Below are 15,160 nucleotides of genomic sequence, written 5' to 3' on the forward strand. Positions count from 1 at the left end.
ACCTTGACAAACAATGATGCCACCTGCAGTACAAGTATACAGATCAGAGAATATGAAACCAGTGAGAAAGCAGAATGAAAACCATCATGACATTTATATTTGGGGCCTGGAAGATGACTGGAAGAGACTGCTGGAACACAGCCAGTCTTTCTGAAAATTTTGCTCCTGATTGATAAGATCTAGTTACTTTACTAGCAAGTGGTTGGTATAGGGTTTTTTTAATATCCTTCTATCTATTTTGTCTAGGCTGTGTACATTTATAAGATGTAAAGCACTTTCAGCAAAACACAGGTTGATTTCATTAAGTCAACACCGTATTGTAAATCACTTATTAAAAAAATCCTGATTCAGTATAGGAGGTAGTACCACCTAGAGCTGCACCACTCAGTTCTGAGTTAACGCAGCACTCTAGTATTGCACCCAGTGTTCCAAAGCATTCTATTTCAATAACAACTCAGTTTAGACATGAAGATAAAGACAATCATATCTTAATTAAATATGAATGTTTGCAGGCCAGCTCATAGTAGCCTACTTTAAAACAAAGCATAAATTAGCACTTTGAAGCTTTGGTGAAGATAACCATTGGAGCTTCAATGCTTTGGGCCAATCTGGACACTGGCACACAGCTCAAAATACACTGTGGTTCACAGTCTCCTTTCAAAAAAATTCCTCACATAACTCCTGCCTAGCTATAATCCATAAATATACAATGCTTGAAGAGACTGACATAAAATAGGTAGTGCCAAAACTACCTAGCCCATTAAACATGAATAGTTGCCCCAATTATTCTTCCAGTTAAAATCCATGAATCTTGCTAAATTACCTTTTTTCCTATTGAAGACTTCAGTAATCAATTATGGTTTCATTAATTGTAGAGAGAAAAAACAAAAACGTCCTCTAATAACTTCCTATGTATTTGCACATCTTGCAGAGAACTAACTAAAAAGTACATACACTTGCATCTGGCTTTAAAAGATGGACATGTGCTTACACACAATGCACAAATGCACTTATCTGTATGATGTCTGTGTGTATGTACATGGACAGAGCAAGGCAGAATCTCAAAGTTAAGCTCAGGGGCCTATTTAGCCTATTATGATGCTTCATCCTACCACATTTTCCAATGGCCTTCTGCCTCCCTGTAGTCAGTGACTAATGAAGGATCACCTGTAATGCCCATCAGAAACTACATTCTAGTCACACCTGACCTTTTAGGGAGGACTGCATGATGTCATGTCCTGTAGGGGATACACAGAGGAGCCAAAGAGGAGTGGGCAACTGGGCTTTGCTGTGCAGCTCTGGAGGGAGTTTGGAGGTGGGCAGTCTCCAGCTGACCTTGGAAGACACCCCACAAAGAGGACAAGCAAGCAGCACCACACTGCCATGGGGGAGTGAAAACATCACTACTCAGCATCGCAGCAGGGCCAGAACGATCGCTGTGCCTCGCGAGCAAGAGCACCAAGCTCTCACTGTGATATACTTGAAGAAATAAAGGAAAACCTCCTCTCAGCAGGGAAGAGTAGTTAAGGAAAGGAAACAATTACATATTGTGTTATGGCTAATTTCTACTTGCTTCTCTTTATGTTTATGCTTTAATAAAGGCAGGTCCAGTTTCAGTTTGGTCTCCCCAAGCACTGGTCTTGCCATGTACTGGCCCTGATCTCTCTCAAGTGCTGAATAGGCTTTTCCACTGGCCACAACTGGCACTTGTGACAAAGACAATTCAACATAATGAAAATGAGTAATACTAAGACTAATTCAAAATGAAGAAATTCCAGTAGGAATTTTATTCAGTGCTTTCTCTTCCTGATTAATACTGTGGTAGCACTGCTGTAACCAAATACCACATCAGAAATCCAAAGGTCTAATTCTCTCTATGGAGCACATATTAAAGAAAACTGAAAATTGCCTTATTCTTCAGGAGAAAACTGGCCTCTGAAGAACTGAACAGAACAAGAATGACTTAAAACAGGAAACAGTGAGGCAAAGAACGTTAGTAGAATTGCACATTCCTAATTGTGTGTCTAATGAAAAAACAAAGTGCTTTTCGGAGTTAAAAAAATCTAGAAAACAACCCTCAGGCACTTCCACCCTTCAGTTTAGAATTGTCTAATCTTTCCAAGCATCAAGATCATTTTTTATATGGACCAGCACAGCTAACCACATCCAGAGTGATAAATGTGAGAACCAAGAAGTTTAATGTGCCAGTAATCCTAACGAACTGATAAGCCTTATCACTTCCTCACATGCTAATCACAACCTATTTTTAACCCTCCTGTTTTCTGCAAAAAATATAATGTTCTAGATACTGAGGGTGCACTAACTTAAAGTTACATTAAACTTCACACCCCAACTATAAAAGTGATACCAAAATATTTTTTTAGGAAATTGAAAATTGATACCTGTTTAAAAAAAGCAGTGAGATAAAAGTGATATATAAAAGTGATACCAAACTATAAAAGTGATACCAAAATATTTTTTTAGGAAATTGAAAATTGATACCTGTTTAAAAAAAGCAGTGAGACTTGCAACTATTTAAGATCTCTAATACCTCTTAAGGAAACCTACTCCATACCATCTTTTTCCTGTTAAGCAATACACAATCACCAGAGTGATCATCCCCGGAGCTCTCCCGCACCATCCATTTTACCTCAAGAACATCCATTTCATCTCAGAAACTGATGGACACAAGGCCTTCTTAGCACTGTAGAGTTACCTTGCCCTGATGGTCATGTTTCATTTCCCAGCCCCTTGGCAGCTCCAGCTGTTTGTTGGCAAACATGTTGAGGAAGCCCACCAAATCCCGGTTGTGCTGGTAGCGCTCAAAGTGGTGGGTGTCCCGCCGGACTTTGGTGATCATGTGCTTCAAACACGTGTTATTTGTAAACATGCGGTAGGCACTCTGAAAAACACACAGCAGCAAAGGCTTTTCAAAGAGAAAACTGCTCTTACCACAAAAGACAACCTCCTTCATTGTAAGTGTGCTTGCAGAAGAAAAGTTACTCATTCCATTGCTTCTTCTTACAACATAAATCCTGTTAGACAAAGAAACACCGGGGAGGGGGGACCTGTGCAAAAAGAAGCACTGAAGAGCAGGCAAAATAGGAAAAGGAAGATAAATATTAAGATGCTTTTTGTTCAGATATAAACCAGGCACTCTGGGGGAAGCAAATCATACCATTAAGCAGAAAAGTCTTTCTCAGAATTGTCTCACCTTGTGCAAAGCACAGTAAGAAAGCTATTGCTTCAATAAACAAATAATTTTGTATCATAAGAAAGATGAAGAATTGAGTGGAAAATAAAAACCGCTATCATGCTGAGCTAGGATGGTTCTGACAGCTCAATAATTGCAAGGGATGATGATGAGTGAATTTATCCAGCCTCCCTATGTACTACCAATATCTTATCATCAAACACTGAGCAGCATCTTTGTACACAAAACAACTGCATTTATAAGCACATATTTATGAAAGCCTTTGAGCTGTAGCCACCATACTCACAGGGTTAGAATGCAGCACTGTAAAGAACTCTGGGCTGATAAGGAATTTCACGGGGGGAGACTGGAGCAATAAAGTAAGTCTGGATCTGGAGGTAGAGTGAGGCAGCACATTCTCTCTTCGAAAATCTAAGAGTGAAGTAAATGACAAAGACTTCCAGCAGTTATTACCAAAGCATCACTGCAAACAACTATATTGATTTGAATCACACATGCAGGGAAAGCATTAAGTACACAACTATTACAGATTTACCGAGGATTCTCCACACAAGTGTACCCAAATTTCTTCTAACATAACACTGAAGTTTCTGAAAATATTACAATTTTAGTTTAGTAACATTTACTTGTGGCTTTTGGTAAATAATCATAAAAAAAAAATCACATTCAGTTATTTGGGTTACCAAGTTTGTGCCTGTATATAAGATGAAGAACGTCCCTGGGGCATGTCTGCACCGCTATATTTTAGCTGTATGCAGGTAAGTTATTTTTTAAATGCTAACGAATGGACATAAAAGTCATTGTACACCTAAAAATGTTTCATTCCTTCTTAAAAAACAAACAATAAATCTGCCACTACCACAGCCCCAGTCCTGATACAGTATTTAAGCAGTTTATGTAAGTAATAAGCAGGATGTCAAGGAAGTACCTTTCAAGTTTCAACTTCCAATAAACATTTGTGTCTCCTCCTAGCAACTACAGAAGTGCCCTGATTTTTCTTCAGTACCAGGAAGGAAGTGAAAATACACTGAGTGGTGTTTGCTACAATGTCAGAACTGTTGCCCTCAATTCTCTTTGAAGATATTTGGAAGCATATTTTTAATGTAAATGAAAAACTGCAAGTTCAGATTTGGTCTTCAGTGATTTTAAACTAAAATGTGTGCTGCCATCTACATTTCAGTTTCTTTTTTACACACTGCAGTATTAGCACACTTCTCCATCAAATGAATATTAACCATGCAGGTCGCAGCTATCACAGAAATAAAAGATCATAACACACAAGAGCAAGGAGGGAGGCAGTGAATGAGACTCTAAACTGAGGAAAAAGTAAGAATAAATTACAAAAGAAGAGGAAAATAACATAAACAGGTAAAATTCTAAATATGCATAGCTAAATATTATGAAAAAAGGGAACAGGGAAAATAAAGACATTCATTCTAAATATTAGAGGAAACCAGGAAGTGGGAGGGTAATTGGTAAAATAAATAACAAGAGGATTTTTAGAAACACTACTTAAACAATAGACCTCAAGCTCTCCCACATGGAGCACATCAGTGGGGCGAAGGCAGAGTGGCACAAAGGCTCCTGAAGCTGTGCCTGAATACTTGGGCTGGGAGTGTCTTGCAGACATGCACTGAAGTTATATTTGAACTCTTACTGATACAAAACTTGGGTGTGCACCAGGAAACTCTCACACCCTGGAAGATGCTGTGACATGCTGCAGATACGTCCTCTGTCATATTCTGGGCAATCTGGAAACCAGAATGGGTCACCAGGTGAGTTTTTATTGCAGTTTGAGGCTTATGAATTTGGTTTACGAGAAGTTTATTCAGCTGAACTTGGAGGCTAGGGTTTGGCCTGAATTTGCTTAAAGCTGATTTGTGTACAGCACAAACCATCTGGCTGCACATGCACAAAGATAGAAAAGGAAATGGCTACAACAGAAGTGAAGACTACAAGTAATAAAAGGGAACACTTAGGTAAATCTCAAGCTCTACAATGACTTAAAACTCGAGAAAGGGTGACACTGCTTGCACATCGGATTAATTCAGGAGATGAGTTTTATAAGAGTATATCAAGAGCATCTAGAGACAAAGCCAAAGCACATGACACCACACAGGTATGCAAGGGACTGGATGGGTAACAAACTTTATAAATGTACTAGAAAATCATTAGTAGGAAGATGACAAAGGAGAGAAACTGCTTAGGGAAAAGAAAAAATAGTTATGATCTTCAGAACTCAAAAAAAAGGTCTTTCTTTCTATCTTCATTCAAAAGGTTAACACTGGCCAGACAATCAGAAGGATGAAAAAAACGAAGGTGAGAGAGAGCAGGTTAAAGATCATGGTGCAAATTAAAGGTTTTCAAAGCCTTTAGGTCAGATGAAATGCACTCTAACAGTTAGGAAACGAGGTGGAGCAATCACTGAGACACTGGTGGCTCTTTCAGAGGTCTGAAGGAGTTCTCAGAAGGAAAGGGATAAATGATGTCCACCAAGATGTTTCACCAAAATCTCTCTGGGTCTGGTCCTACTCATTATTTCTACTAATGACTGGATAGGGAAGACAAAACTTGCTCCAGTTAAGAGATTCTGCAGTACTTGGACAGCAGGATGGACAAGATTCAAAACCACAGGGGCACATCAAGAAAGTGCAAAGATCTGTGTGCAGTTTGGGACAATCAACTCACAAACACCAGATGAAAAACAGGTATCTGTGCCAAAGCTCTGCACACAAGGATCAGGACCTGATTTTAGCAGATCAAAGACTGAACACTGGCTAGCGTCAAACTATCAAAAAAAACCAAACCCCAAAACCTTCTGCAGGAATGTACAAGGAGTGTTTTATGTAGGACTCTTCCAACCTCTTCAATACAGCAGAGTCATAGCTTTATTTGATTTTCTGAATTTCCTCAGAAGCTGAAGACCAACTCAAGACAATCCTGAGTAGGCCAAAAAAATAATTTGAGACCTAAACCCAGAAGTCACAAGGAAAGACTAGGAAGTAATGGATTTAAGAGTATGTTATAAGAAGAATGATATAAGTAGACTGTCTAAAAGAGCTGAAGAATGCCTGTCAAGTGGAGAACATGTTATAAGAACTCACAAGACCGTATTTGGTAAGTATGGCCTAGGAACAGCTCATCCAATCTATCTACAGAGATGTAGCTGATGACTGCCTGAAGCCCTTTCTAGTCCTATATTCTACAATTTTAAACTGCATTAGCAGAGTCAAAACATTTGTATGCCAGACCACACAATTTTAAATTTTTTCACTGCAAATGTCCTGCTTTCTTAACCAGTCTGGTACTGACAGGAAAGTGCTCTGAATCTCACATTCATCTCTTCAGCATATTGAGCAGCCTGAGTCATAACCTTCAAAACTAGACAGCAATGAAAACAAATGCCTTAATTTTCACACAGACTTTCAGAGGAAGAAGTTAGGGTTTGCTTTATGTACTCTCACTAAGTCATCTATGAGATGAGTGCTCTCTTCTTTAGAGAAGGGGGAAAAAAATTATTTTTCTTTTAACCTGAATTAGAATGGTGAAATTCAGCTTCCTCTGCAGCTCCATCCACGGCATTTGTGTGCTCTTCAGGCCTGTCATTTGTCATTGTTCTTCGGATGCTCTGGTACCTAGGGTTGGAAAACTGGATTTTATATATAGTATGTGGTAACTATGACCCAATTCTGGCTCCTAGGGAGCCTGCCCAACTTTTCTGCCATGTAGGTTAACATATATTGACCTCTGAGTTCTGCAGTAATAGCCTTTTGAATTTCTGACAAGCATTATCAGATGTATTATTTTTGGTCACATAGCTTAAGATCACAGGTAGAACTCAAAAGTCCTGAAAGCCCACGTGCCAACTAAAAGCGATAGCCATATAAAAATAACCACCGAAGGCCAGCTGTGGTAGCAACTGTGGCCATGTCTCCATGCTCAGCCTTGCAGTGGTGAATGCAGTTTTGCAAGCACACAAAATTCACTAGCACCAAGGGTAATTCCTACCGGCGATTCAGCTGTTCCATCTGCTGTATGGAATTTGACCTCTGGAGAATCTGTGGCGCTGGGGGAGCTGTGGGTCGCTGCCACGTTGTTGTCCTGTTCACGTGGTCCACGTAAAAAATCCGCCCATGGCTGTCAATTCGAGCCTCCCAGTCTAAGGAGCAACAAAATACTGTAAACTATGGAGGGCCTGGGGTTTATTCATTTATTTGTTTTAGCTCTGTCACTTTTGTAACCTCATCCATTGTTTCAAGGGTCTATTTCTCTTTTACAGGATGACTTCAGCAGTGAGCCTTCTTCCTGAAGGGTTAAGAGGAATGGCTTTTTCCTATTTTATCCCATAAGTCAAATTCCCTACTGTAGGTAAGGTTCCATGGAATCGTATCTAAAAATTTCCATTCCTTTTTCCATTCTATTTCCCTCTAACCAGTAACTGTCCAAGACAAAAAACAAAAAAAACACCCAACAAACAAAACATCTGTATACTTAGTTCAATTCTCTTGGACTGAAGCAATTCAAGACCCAATCTCTGAGGCTTATTCCTGTGCAAAAGGCCAGTAGGTAAGTATCAAAATTCTTCCAAAGCTTGACACCTGCCATTGTTTTTCCCCAGCTAGTAGTAACAGTAGTAAAATAGATGCCAGTCCTCTTCCTGTGTTTCCATCTACCTACATTAAAAGTAAGCAGACCTGCCAGGAAAGATGCTCAGTTATAGCACTCCTTCATATACTAAATGTATGTTCCAGAGTTGCCAGTTATGCAAATATCATAGTAAATACACCTTTTTGTGTAACTGTAATGCTGCCCATCGATTTTGCAGAGGAAGCTACAGACAGTGCTAGAAGTCTGCACCACCCCAGGAGAGCAGAGAGGAAGGCACTGGGACCTTTCCCTAGCCACAACCACCTTTCAGTGCTCAGCAGAAACCTGATGCATCACAACACCTGGGCCTCATTCTGCAGGCTTTTTGGGTTAGGCACACCATCTGCCCAATACCTGCTTGTAAAATGATCAAGACACCAAGAGACTGAACATAGCTGGGGTCTATGTAGCAGTTGTTGTAGTAGTAGAAGTAGCAATAATAACAACAACACTAAGAGTTACTACTACTACATAGACATATACATATATATATATATGTACACAAAAAAATACACAAAACCCCACATCTATACAGAAACAGACATGCCTGATTCTTAGAAACTTGCAACTACAGAAAACGTGCAAACCATTTAGCACATCACTTGAAAAATAGTCTTTGAGAGCTCAGAAGGGGTCTAGATGAGGCTTTCTATATTGCAAGTCTAAGTGAAAGTACTATCTGCTGATAAAATAAAAACACTCACGTTTTTTAACCAGAGGTTGTAAACAAAATAAAACATTGAAGTATTGCGGGAAGAACAGAATTGTTCATTGGGAAAAAGAAAAACAAAACAAACAACAAAAGAACCCAAAAAAAACCTCAAACAGTTTACATTTGTGAATTCATTATCCTGCTTAAATTTCAAGCCCTAAACCACTCTATAATAAGCTGGGATTTTTCTTGTGGTGTTTATGCCCCATTCTGACACAGTCACCATTTCTGTAATATGGTCTTGCAGAAGAAAACTACTTTTGCCTACATTTAATTTTAAATACACAAGTTTAAACACTTGGGCAATGGCATCTGCATCAGTGTTGTGATGGACAAGGCTATCTTTGCTACATTCCTAAATAAGGCTATATTCCATCAAATCGCTGTTAGTCAAATGTGTTACAAATACCTTGCTGAATTGCAAAATTGTCATTCAACTGAGGTTTCATGGTCAAGCTTTTTTAATTTTTACCTAGAAATGTAGGAACTGGAGCATATTGTTGCACATTATAGGCAGAAATACAAGATAAATGTTTAAGTTCTTTCTCTTGCTCTTTAACTTAGAACCTAACACAAAACTGAAAGAAATTCACATATTTTTCTTTCTTACTTTCAAATTCTGGTGAAACAACAAATTGAATATAACCTAAATTACAAAGAAATTACATTTTAAAACTCAGAATCATAATATTTTCTCTAATTTTTCAGTATTAAAATATGAAACCTGTCACATCTGAAAGCAGAGCTTTGGAGCGCAAAGTTGGATCTAGGCATTGATTAGTATTTAAGACTTTATTCATATTAGCAAATGGAGATTGCATTGGGCTTTGACTGTAAAGGGGCAATGTGTACATGCATCATGCCATGCATGACTGTGCAGAAATCCAGTAAATGTCAGAAATGTTAAAATACTACACAGCCAAAGCTTTTTCACAAACATGCCAATAGTTTTTCCAAGTAGTTATTGTAGTGTATAGTTTGCTTCTGAAACCACAGAACTGGATCAGGTAACGCTGTGCATTTCTGAAATATTTATCTCCCAGACACAGTTTTGTAAAATGTAAAACTGGTACATTAGGGTGGCAGTTAATTAACTTGAGGATCTACACACAAGATTAATTTGATTGCAACAGATGCAGCAGGGAGCACAACCGTATCATCATCCTGGTTTTCCACACACAGCTATATCTGTGTTCTGCTATCCTTCCAGTTACTTGCTCCAATTACAGAGCAAACACAATCCCATACCATACTGGCAAATAGGGATCTGTTCATTTCACACTAAATATCTTAATTCTTACACTCCTTTAAAGTAACAGAGCTTTGTCACAAACTTCAGTGGGTCTGAACTTACCTTTTTTTTTGCATAATTGCTTTAGAGCAATGTTTGCCTATTAGCTGTGTACCTTTTGGGGTGGTGAGGGGTGTTCCTTTCTTTCAATACCTAATACTGGATAGATTTTCACTTCCCAAAGTTTAGGCAAGTAAGTTCAACAATTGAGAGCAATGTATTTTTCATATGCATTGGAGAAATTACAATTTATATGTTCATTAAGTCTCATCTAACTGTTGCTCCATGTCCAGGTTTATTTTAATATAAAATCTTCATTCTGTCTCAAAAAATGCAAAGAAAACACAGACACCTTAAAGCTAATCTGAAGATAGGAAAGATGTTGTATAGTCCTTTGGAAATCATTACCATACAAGAAGTATTCAGAGATTTCAGAGTGCTTGACACCTCCCAGTGCCTCACGAGCACCATCACCTCAGCTCCCTGCCCCTGTGCTCTGCACACAGAAAAGGCAGCACGGTGCCTTCCTGCCTCTGCATGAGTGACATTCAGCAAGTCTGTGTGCACCAGGTGTAATTATCACAACAACACTTGGACTTAATCATCATCACTCCTCACTTCCAACTTCTCAGCTGTTCATTCTCGGTTCCCACATTCAAAAAGGAAATGTAATGAGATCTCAGCAATGAGACACAGGCAGCTTATCCCCCAGTTAAAGCATGGAGAAGCTCACTTGGTGGCAGAGCCTCATCCACCCTCTGGTACCGGCTAACGTCCTGACGGACCGAAGGCAGAGACCTCAAGGGCTGATGGCCATTGGCAGGAGAACCTGCAATCAAAACACACACAAATGATTTTCTTCAGTCAGTGTGGGGAAGCCCTAGAGTTGCCTCTAAACTGAGCAAGCTATGTTAAAGCTTCTGCAGGACTATGATATTTCAAGATATCCAGAACAGTCATCAGTTTTTGGGGTCAAAATAGGTTATGCTGATAGTTCTAGCCAAGTGATTCCTCTGGGATGTCCTGGTCCTGGAAACATCACCTCTAGGATGCACTGCATCCATCTGTGAGCAGCTAAAGCCAGGGCACAGAAACAAGCTGTTCCTGAGCCATATCCCAGGACAAAGCTCACCTGGGCCCCTCAGAAACCTTGCTTGAGAGTGGGAGGTAAACTGTCCATTGTCCTTCCTTGCTACAGCCAAACTGATCTGCAAAACATGATGCAATCTGATACCTAATAAAGAGCATCCCAAATGTCTAGAAAATGCTGTAAAATACTGATAGTATTTGAAATAAATACCAAAGTTATTATTTCCAAATCAACAACCTGTTTATGAAGAGAAGAAATTAATACTTATATATAACTCTTGGTATGTTATGAAAAAGGTGCATTTGGAAACCCACTTGATTGGATACAATTCAGTCCCTGAACAAACTGAACAGATAATCCATTTTTAAAGTTGCTTGGAAACAATTCATTAGGGACACATTTCTACTTTTAGCGATTTTAGTGAGACAGAAAATTCTCAACTGTTAAAATAATTTTTAAATCAGTAAGAGTTTTACAATGTCAACTTGGGTAACACATTCCTTTCCTCCCAAGGTTCCAGTGTACTAGGATCAATCTGTACAGAGAAGGAACTGGGAAAAGGAAGATAAAGAGCCTGAAGTTGACCCTAAAATGATTCTTTTTCCTTTCCCCTTTCTTTTGATTACCCTTATGTTTTAATGCTAATATAAAATATTCAAAAGAAAAGAGCCAAATATAAATTCTACTTTGCATTTCATACTTTTGGGGAGTTTTGTCCCTCCTCATTACCATTTTCATTAGTGAGCGGGGTAATATTGTGGAATTCTTTCCTCCTCTTCATCCTTCTCACTACTCTCTCAAGAATTAAAATCTATCCAATTTCAAAATAAACAGGTTTGGGGTATTTCAGGTTTGGATTTTTCATTAAATCAAAAACCCCCAAGAGTCTCTTGAAGAAATAAATAAATTCAAAGGAACAAAAAAATCTTGAAAGATAATGAACTTGAGAAATTAAAGATCTTTGTTTTCAGATGTTAATTTTTGTAATTTTTTTTACTCTCTGCAGTAAAGTCACTTCAGAAAGTGCCTCCTGCAGTGTTACCTCCAGTAGCTCCTTCAAGCTGTGCTGTGGCACCCTCACAAGCTGCTTGTGCTCCTTCAATTTCTTCATCCTGAGACTGGCTCTGGGCAGCTGCTGCCTGCAGACTTCTTCTTCTTTGCCAGATTTCTTCTGCTTCCTCTTGGTCTTGCAGCTCACCTGTCTCAGCCTCCTGCGCCTCCTCCTGAGGTAACTGCACCGCCGGCAGAGAGCCAGCAGCACTCGCGGAGTCCTGTGCTTCGGCACCCGGCTCCGCTCCAGCTGCCTCGGGGGCACAGGCTCCCTCCTCCTCCTCCTGAGAGGAGAAGGCCGGAGTCTCGGGAAACCTGGCGCTCTCGCAGGAAGAGCAGCGCATTTCCACGGAGGAGCGCCGCACCGTCGCGCTCTCGTTGCAGGAGCTGTCGGCTCCCTCCGCGTCGCTCTCCCCCTCGGGCCGGGTGCTGGCCTCGCTGACGCTCTCCGTGCGAGCGGGGTCGCTCTGCTCGGTCTCTGACGACAGCTGCGAAGGCTCCGACCCTTGGTCAATGGACTCCGTTTCGCTGACGCCCCTTCTGCTCCCACCTGCGGCTTCAGCGGCTCCAGTGTCCGCACTGCCAGGAGGCTGCTCTGCCTCCGGAGCGGCAGAGGACTCGCTGCCAGCCTGCTCAGCTGGTGCTTCAGCCTGAGAATCCTGCAGGCTTTCGCCTCCTTCCTGGGGAGGTGGAAGGTCTGGGAGAGAATCTTGCTGCTCATCAGTTGATGGTAAAGGAACATCGGAGGCTGAAACCCTTTCACTCTCTGCAGGCCCCGGCATTACCTGATCTGATGAGGAGCTCATATCATTTCTTTCAACATTTCTGGTAGCACCATTAAGCATGACTAAACCACCATCATCTTCCAAGGAAGATGGAAAACCCAGGTCTTGATGTAGCTCGTGCTCCTCTTCATCTGAGTCAATGTGAAGCATAGCATTAAGTCTTGTGTCAGTAGGGAAGCTACTCCTCAGTTTTGGGGAGGCTCCACGTGGACGGTCACCACAGGCAGATGTCCCTGGTCTGGGATGGTTATTGTGTTCTATTGCATCAAGATAGTCATTTAGTGAGTCCTGGCGACCTCTGGGAGGGGATGATCTTGAAGCCCCAGAGGTCAGCTCATCCTGGTCTGTCTCCAGAGTCCTACTAGTCCTTAAAGAGTGTCTCAGGATTGCGTCTCCAGAAGATTCCTCAAAGACTGGGCCATTGGAACACACTGTGGATGTATCGTGATGTCCTGCTGGCATGTCCTCATCATCAGAGGGGCTCCCCAAGTCTCCATTTACGGAGGTGGTTCCTAGCAAAGTGCCAACTGTTTCTGGTGAAGCATCTGCAGAGACAGAAAGACTGAATGTGAAACACAGAGCAGCAACGCACGGTTCATAGTACTTAAATTATATAGATACACATCCTTCAAGATGCTTGCTTATTTTAATCAGACAACTGAGGGAAGAAAATTCAATCAAAATAACAGAGGCATCTACAGTGTTGGAACAGCAGTGAGAGAATTTTCTCTGTATAAGTCTATACTGTTTTGTAGGGTATAAAAAATTTAAGGGGTGTGAAGTATGACTTTAAAGGATTCCCATTTTGCTTTCAAAAGACAGAGCACTGCCAAGCATAAAATGAGAATCATAAGCAGATTCATTTAGAATCTGTCGAACAAAATCAAAAACAATATCCTAAGCGTTGGTGTTTTTGGAATTACCATCTCCAAAGCAGTACCTGCCATATCTAAATTCTGAACCCCAACAGAAAAAAATCTGTAGTAGAGGGACTGTACACAGATGAGAAAGTATATTATGTCCTCAATGACAGAAAATCCTACACATAGAAATACACAGAAACTCTCTCCTTACTGGATCTCTGGAGATCCAGATCATTGAAAAATTCTCACCTTCATGAACGGAAGATGTGATTTCCACTTTGAATTGGAGATACCCACTAACATGATCAGCTGGGAGCCTTCTGCCAAGATTATAGCTGAGAACCTGGTCCCTGCAAAATCAAAAATAATGGGTTTTTAAAAGGTTTTCTGGTTTCATGTTTCCAGTATTTAATTTTTATTACAGTCTTAAAATTAGCCACATACTCTGGTTTGCACAGAAGAGCACGAACACCCACAATGGTGTAAAATACCTTTCGTTAACAGATAAAGCAGCCTAAAAAACTATGTTTGATCAATTCCAAATACAGATTGTGCCCCCACCAATTCTTATACATCCCTAAATATCTTAAGTTCTAAAGAAATCCAACTGTGAAGATCCCTCTCCCCATACCTCCTCCTTTCCCCAATACAAAATATTTTATAATTAACAAAACCTTTCTGCCCCCTTGTGGTTTTTACTATGTACAAGAGTCACGGACAGTTTCTTCATATTTTTTCACGTTCAACAAATCACTTCTGCATTCTGATTTAGAAAAGCTATTAATGCTTGAGTTTATCTTCAAATACATTCTTAAAAGTTACTGAATTCAGTGGGGCTCAGACTAGATTAGACACTTGTATCAGCTTGAGACTTTGGATCGGATCTCAGGTCATACATTCTTATTTCGGCACAGGCAGAATTCACAGCCCCAGCTCCCCTCAGCACAGCTGGGACAGCTAAAGGAAGAACAGGGAGCTACTAAAGACCACCACAGGAAATTATTGTTATTTATGCACATAACTTTATACTGGTATAAACACCTCTCCTTTACTGGGAGCACTCCTACTGCAAAATGAAACAAATGAAGTTATTACTGAAATAAGCTGCAGCAGTTCGCATAAACTTTTAGGGGAAAAAAAAGCCCTGAGTGGACAAGCAACCTCCCCTCCCCATGCTGCTCTATAGCCCACAGGACACCAAATCACTGCAGTAGCATCTCCAGGACCTGTCACAGATTCCTCACTGTACTCCAACTCCAAATCTTCAGTCAGACATCTGAGGTTTCCAGTTTTTATATAAGTTTTATATTACTCCAGGCCACTTGAGAATAGAGGAAACCACGACATGAATAATGCCTTCTCTGTATTCAGCTGAATCCATTCTAGATGATTCTCATGCTCATTTATCATGTTTTCCAGGAAATTAAAAGCCACTGGCCATTTCTTTACACAAAAAACTTGTGAGCTATGACTACAGCTAAAAGTGGAGCAGAATTTATCTAAAAGTG

At 40.3% G+C, this 15,160-nt stretch overlaps 1 protein-coding gene across 8 annotated transcripts in view; it reads right to left on the reverse strand.

The window, feature by feature from the left end:
* Window positions 1–15,160, reverse strand: part of HECW2 (HECT, C2 and WW domain containing E3 ubiquitin protein ligase 2) — a 180,213-nt gene that overhangs the window by 39,104 nt on the left and 125,949 nt on the right. For all 8 annotated transcript variants that reach the window (XM_069022049.1, XM_069022050.1, XM_069022047.1 and 5 more), the window contains 7 exons: window positions 13,902–14,002; window positions 11,997–13,334; window positions 10,598–10,693; window positions 7,223–7,373; window positions 6,746–6,849; window positions 3,501–3,625; window positions 2,717–2,902 (listed from right to left, as the gene is read on the reverse strand). In XM_069022049.1, coding sequence (XP_068878150.1) covers window positions 2,717–2,902; window positions 3,501–3,625; window positions 6,746–6,849; window positions 7,223–7,373; window positions 10,598–10,693; window positions 11,997–13,334; window positions 13,902–14,002 — 2,101 coding nt within the window. The remainder of the gene's footprint in view (window positions 1–2,716; window positions 2,903–3,500; window positions 3,626–6,745; window positions 6,850–7,222; window positions 7,374–10,597; window positions 10,694–11,996; window positions 13,335–13,901; window positions 14,003–15,160) is intronic.

Source organism: Aphelocoma coerulescens, chromosome 7, assembly GCF_041296385.1.
Source record: "Aphelocoma coerulescens isolate FSJ_1873_10779 chromosome 7, UR_Acoe_1.0, whole genome shotgun sequence".
NCBI classification, from domain to species: domain Eukaryota; kingdom Metazoa; phylum Chordata; class Aves; order Passeriformes; family Corvidae; genus Aphelocoma; species Aphelocoma coerulescens.